The sequence below is a fragment of the Filicampus tigris genome, chromosome 2 (genome assembly GCF_054856515.1).
Source record: "Filicampus tigris isolate MCC_2025a chromosome 2, RoL_Ftig_1.0, whole genome shotgun sequence".
NCBI lineage: Eukaryota > Metazoa > Chordata > Actinopteri > Syngnathiformes > Syngnathidae > Filicampus > Filicampus tigris.
This window is the reverse complement of record NC_141218.1, coordinates 36,788,077-36,794,076: the sequence shown is the minus strand read 5'-3', so window position 1 is coordinate 36,794,076 and position 6,000 is coordinate 36,788,077. Positions and strand designations below refer to the sequence as shown.

At 45.5% G+C, this 6,000-nt stretch overlaps 1 protein-coding gene across 1 annotated transcript in view; it reads left to right on the top strand.

Annotated features, from left to right (window-relative positions):
- Positions 1–1,923: 1,923 nt before the first annotated feature.
- atoh8 (atonal bHLH transcription factor 8) overlaps positions 1,924–6,000 on the top strand; it is a 10,670-nt gene continuing 6,593 nt past the window's right edge. The window contains exons 1-4 of the mRNA XM_086023968.1: positions 1,924–2,796; positions 2,880–3,550; positions 3,669–3,824; positions 5,031–5,222. Of these exons, the coding sequence (XP_085880094.1) occupies positions 2,763–2,796; positions 2,880–3,550; positions 3,669–3,824; positions 5,031–5,222 (1,053 nt within the window). The 5' untranslated portion in view covers positions 1,924–2,762. The remainder of the gene's footprint in view (positions 2,797–2,879; positions 3,551–3,668; positions 3,825–5,030; positions 5,223–6,000) is intronic.

Below are 6,000 nucleotides of genomic sequence, written 5' to 3'. Positions count from 1 at the left end.
GTCTGTTGTCACCTAGTGTCTGAAAATGGTGACTAGTCACCACCAAAATTCATATGCACATTCCCACTTTGATCTGTGAAAATATGAATACGATCGGCACAATATTTTTTTTACATTTTATTGACATTAAATGTGAGCTCCTTTGAGAAAAAAAACATTATCACCTCAACAAATCCTAAATATTGTGATGATCGTTTTTGTATCTTTACAGTTTGAAATGAACGAGAGTAGGAATGTTTATATGATTTTTGGTGGCGATTGGTTATAGTTTTCAGACATTTCGCGATGTGAAAGAGTTTGTTTGACTCCATAGGCAGGCAGGCTGACAGCTAGCTCCTGTGGCTAATAGCACTGCAGCTGTTGGGGCAGCAATTAGTGTTCAGCCGCTAAACAGACAAGGTCGGCAGGACAAGATCAGCTTCTTACCGGTTAGACACGGACGGGGGACTGTGTCGCGTTCGCCACAAGTCAGGCAGGCAAGGACCATGCGCAGAGTGTCTCGATCGTGTCTATGCGCGCCGGCAGTGTCTTTCCCTTTTTCGCCCTCCTCTCCTTCTTTTCCATTCACCTCTCAGCAGTAATGCTAAGTACAGCATCTTATGGTTTGTTTTTTATGTATTTTCGTTTTTTTTTATACCAAGCATTTTGATGTAAATTTCGACTTTAACACAGTGGCGGAGCCAGAACGTGGCTAATGGGTGGGCCTGGAAATTTCAGAGTGGGCCTGAATATTTATCTCGCTGAGAACAATCCTCCGGCCCCGACATCGTATATTCAAATAAAATGACAAACTGAGTCATATGAAGTTCAGATCTTCCTTAGACAACCACAATTATGCCATGCTTAATATTCAATAAAACACAAAACAATGAAACGTAAATGAAAAAAAAAATAATGTAATTTATTAAAGATGGAAAAATATCAATTTTTTTCATGAATCTCACTGGGTGGGCAGTCTGTCAATCTGGGTGGGCCTGTGCCACCCGTGGCTCAGCACGTCAGGCGGTTGAACGGTGAAATCCGACTTGTCTCGTGTCATGTTTCTTGACTCCGCTCCATCTCCCCTTTTCTTTCTGTTCAGAGTATTGGCCTGCTGCGGGATTGCTGTGAGAAATATTTGTCTGATTTGATAGCACAGTGCTTTACAACAGTGTTTTTCAAACTGTGTGCCGCGGCACAATGTTGTCAGGTGTGCCGTGGGAAATGATCTAATTTGTGTGCATGTGCGGTCTAGCGCCTGGCACGTAATCATGTAGTTACTACATTGTAGTACTCTTTCTTACCAGCAGGTAGCAGCAGCATCAGGTAGCTAATTGTCTTTGTTTAGAGACAAGCGAATTAGTGACAGATGTTTATCCAAACAGGCTCATGTTTCACACTGAGTAAGTATCAATATGAAACATTATAAAATACTTTTTTCTTTCTGTTTATTTAATTACTATTCAAGACGTTATAATATAACGTCATTCGTCAATGTTAGAAATGCTTATATAAACAATATAACACTTATATTGTTAAAATAAGATATTTTTTTTCCCACAATTTCAGCTGGTGGTGTTCCGCAGGATTTTTTTCAATGAAATAAATGTGCATTGACTCCAAAAAGTTTGAAAAACACTGCTTTACAAGGCACTTGTTTGGTGTACCCGCATCCAAGTGAGTGGATTTGTCAGTTAAACATGGTAAAAGGCACAATGGCCCTTCAAGATTTGTGACTTCCCCCTCATACATGCCTGTCTACCCGGCCTTGCGAGAGAATAAAAAAAATATTTTAGAGTAGTTTATTCTTTAAATGAGAGAGAGAGAGAGAGAGAGAGAGAGAGAGAGAGAGAGAGAGAGAGAGAGAGAGAGAGAGGGGGAGAGAGAGAGAGAGAGAGAGAGAGAGCGAGCGAGGAAGAGAGAGCGAGGGAGAGAGAGAGAGAGAGAGCGCCAGCGCAGTTGCTTTCGCCAGCCAGCCAGTCAGACAGACGCCAGGCAGCCTCAGGTTCAATGTTTGCGTGACCGCGCCACACGCTGCTCGTCTCCCCGGTGGGCTTCTACCTCCGTGGACCCGTCGCACACTTTGATTCAACGTAAGGAGCTATGAACGGATTGTTCGTCTGTCAGCGTGCAGGTGACAAATGGTTACAGCGGGACCCCCAGCCTCACTTAGGAACCCCCGAGTACTGGATAGAGGAGCAAAGTCCATTTCATTGATGTCACCCAACTCCGACCTGCCACTGATGACACTGTCACAAGAGGTTTGCATGGCTTCAAACACTTCTCAATCGTGACATCTTCTCCGGATGCAGCTTGGTTATTTATTTGTCACAGCAGAGTTGTTTCATTGAGCTAATTCACTTGCTTTTGAAGTCTTTCTGCACTGCTTTGCTTTCGGACCAGCAGCTGCAGCTTGACTACTGCTCCTGTGTGCGTGCGTGCGCGCGCACGCGCGCAACAGTGTGGGTTATTCACAGTGCTGCTATGCAGACTGGCTGGAGCCACACTCAGACCGTCACGGCTTCACTGTAGCTTGAGTGTGGGTGTGTGTGTGCGTGTGTGTGCGCTCGCCCGGACTGCTTTCCCAGAGAGAAACAAAAAGAACGGGCGCCACGCACCGAGGAGAAAGCTCTCTCTCTCTCTTCACGCTGTGATCGCAGGAGACGACTCGTGCGGAATCGCAGATGTTCCACAGCTTTGTGTCCGAGTGTGGCTTGTTCAGGATGCTGCTATGCAGACAGAGTGGAGCCACACGAAACCTGCTGCTCAAGTTCAAGTAACACATGACAGCGCAGCCGCTGTCTGCGCAGCGCAGCGGTTGGTGTTGCTTTGGCAGGTTTAAACAAATCACGCTTTTATTTGATCGTTTTTTTTTTATTACTTTTTATTTTTATTTTTAGTGGGTGATTACAGTAATTGGCTGAAAAAAATGAAGGACCCTCATCCGCTTACCAACAACTGGATTAAATCCCCCTGCAAAGACCCAGTGATTCTGCCAATGCAAGGCACTCCCAAGAAATTCAAAAGAAAATCTCGTGAACCTAAAAAACTTTTCAGTGGCTTTGACCCTGACAGGATGAACGCATACACGGTGGATACAGCGGAAGGGGACTTGCTGGAGGACACTCACATGAAGCCTTGTAATGTCAACAGGTTGGCTCCGCTCCAGAGACACCCAACGGTGTCACTGGAGACCAGTGCCACCGGGGTCTTATCAGGAGTAGCGGGCGTCATGGTCGCGCCGCCGCAGAGCGGTGCTCTCGACATGAGGATCGGGAGCGTCATGTCTTCCAAACTGTCTCAGTTACCCACGTCTCCGTTCGCCAATGCGGAGATCATCCACTGGCCCGCGGCCATTTCTCAGCCCCTCTCCAACAGATTCAAAACAGGCCCCCGCTCCGGCTTCCCCGTGATGACGTCGTCCAGCAACCTTCGCAGCCTTTCCCCCACCCACCACACCTTCTCCATGGACCCATCCATGTCAGGCCAAACAACAGCTCGGCCCGTCTCTCGAACCTCTCTGAACTCTCAAGGCCACGAGCATGGAGAGCATCAGGGCCACTCCCCGAAGGTAAAGTGAAAATATCGGAACGCCTAGAGGCGGCGCGCTTGACCAAATGACGCCAGTCTTGACCAGACTTGAGAATTAGCAGATCTGACGCCATATTCTTTCATCCCCCCGCTGCTAGGAGTCGTCAAGGAAGCGAATGGGAACGAGCGCCGATGGAAGCGGACGTCTTCCGGAGGTCAAAGCCATCCAGCAGACAAGGAGGCTCCTGGCTAACGCCCGAGAGAGAACCCGCGTCCACACCATCAGTGCTGCGTTTGAGGCCTTGAGGAAACAGGTGAGATGGACAAGCGCGCATTGGAAGCACGCAACCACCATTAACACAGCTACTGTATATTCTTTTAAAGTGATTCCTTGTGGGGTGATTTATCAAGGGATGATTTTGGACATCAGAAAACTCTCTGTTCCACTGCACAGTATGTTCATGATTGTAACTGGGACGATCTCAGTGTTTTCCTCAGCATTAGCCTACATATCATATTTACTCCCACACATGAAGCTATGTATGAGTGAATTGAATTTTCTGCGGTGGTAAGGCATTAGACTCAAAGTATATGCAAGAGCGTCGGGGTCTGAAACTTACAAACTTTTACTGTAACACTACTACAATATTTGACCTGGGTTAAGGGGGACATTTTGCCAACTTGAATGTCCATGACTTGCCAGCTAGGCTGGGCAAAGAGACGCCGTTTTAAAGCGACAGTAGGATTAACTACATCCAAGTACGATCGAAGTAATGCGGCAGTGTTTTAGATAACGGACCCTTCTCGCTGCATCACTTTACCCGTGTTTAATTTTTAGCACCATATTCGAGGGCAGGCACGTAAAAAGAAAAACACGAAGAGAAGCCTTATCCATTGTTCGTGTTATCGGTCATTGGCCTACTTATGTGCAGTTTTGTGAAAAATTGTAATTACTACTAGCAAATGTACGACAGTACGTCGAACACTACTTTAATGGTATAAAATGTTGTTCATTAAATTGTCTTGTGCCTGGATAAACTCGTGTTAGCGCTTAGCTAGTTAGCTGCTAACAAAGAGACACACTTGTTTGCAACACATCACTCAGCAGACATTAAGTCTGCGTTTAAGCGATCGAATCGATTGAAACAGTAAAGATGAATAAACTCGGGCCTGTGTGAAAGCCATACATGTCTACATACATGTCTAAGCTCTCAAATTCTTTTGGAATTATGTTTCTATCTGCTACTGGGGCCGGGATATAAATTATTTTGTAGGTGGCGTAAATGTCAGGTTTTCGAGAGATGTCTCACGAGGGGCTTCAGGCTTTTAATGGGTTAAAGTGTTGTGATTACCATGTGAAAGTGTGTGCCACATTGACAAAAGACTTCTATGATGTTCCATATTATTGCAAAGAACATTTTTGGGTAGACTTCCCCTTTAAGAACAAGGTAAGCACTACCCAGTAGCATCCTAAACCCGTTCATCACTTAATCGACTCCTCTGGCATTATTTAATTGCAGGTGCCTTGCTATTCCTACGGGCAGAAGCTATCCAAGTTGGCTATATTACGGATCGCATGCAACTACATCCTGTCCCTGGCGCAGTTGGCCGAGCTGGACTACAGTCCTGACCATGGCAGTCAAAGCTTCTCTCAGTGTGTGGAACAGTGCACTAGGACCCTGCAGGCCGAGGGTCGGAGCAAGAAGAGGAAGGTGAGGCTTCATTCTCACCGTTCTCTCGAGTCTCGCGTCCCCAAAACGAAATGTTAGCCCTGCTCACGTGGTCCATTTTAGTAGGCAAGGGCTCACCGTGAAACAATCTGCAGTGCCGTCCGTACACAAACTACTAGCAACTTTGTTGTTTTGTGAACATTGGAGGATTATTTTGGAAGAATATTATCAGGTTAAATCATTACATTCATACTTTATGAGAACGGACAAAACCATTTACTCACTGGCCAAACCTCGGCCCGTAAAACTTCAACTTCTGATTGACCTGATCCTGATGTTGGCTTTTTTGTCACCCGCTGTTGACATCAACTCTACGTTGTTGTTATGAAAAAAGAGGAGTGTTGTTGTTTTCATTTGCAGTTGAACCTCTCATGGAATAATAGAAATGGAGATAAAAAGATAAAAACGCCTCCTCTACTCCATAAGATTTTTACTTTTTTTTAATCGATCATGGCGACCAGCAGCATTGCTCAATGCAACCACTGGTTGCTATAGAAACCTAGCGGCGCCGTCCCCGCGCAACGTGCGTAAGAGAAAGTTGAACCGTCAAATGGACTGGAACGCCACAGTTAAGGGAATAACGACTCGTAACTATTTATATATTGTTTAATACCATAACATTGCACCATGGTAACGAAATTTATACAGAATTAGATAAAGCCAAGAGGCCAGGAGCATCTTATATCTATATATACAGAGTAATAACACGTCACACTTTGAAAACAGTCCAAATGACTGCTCTCCTACTCCTAATGTTAAT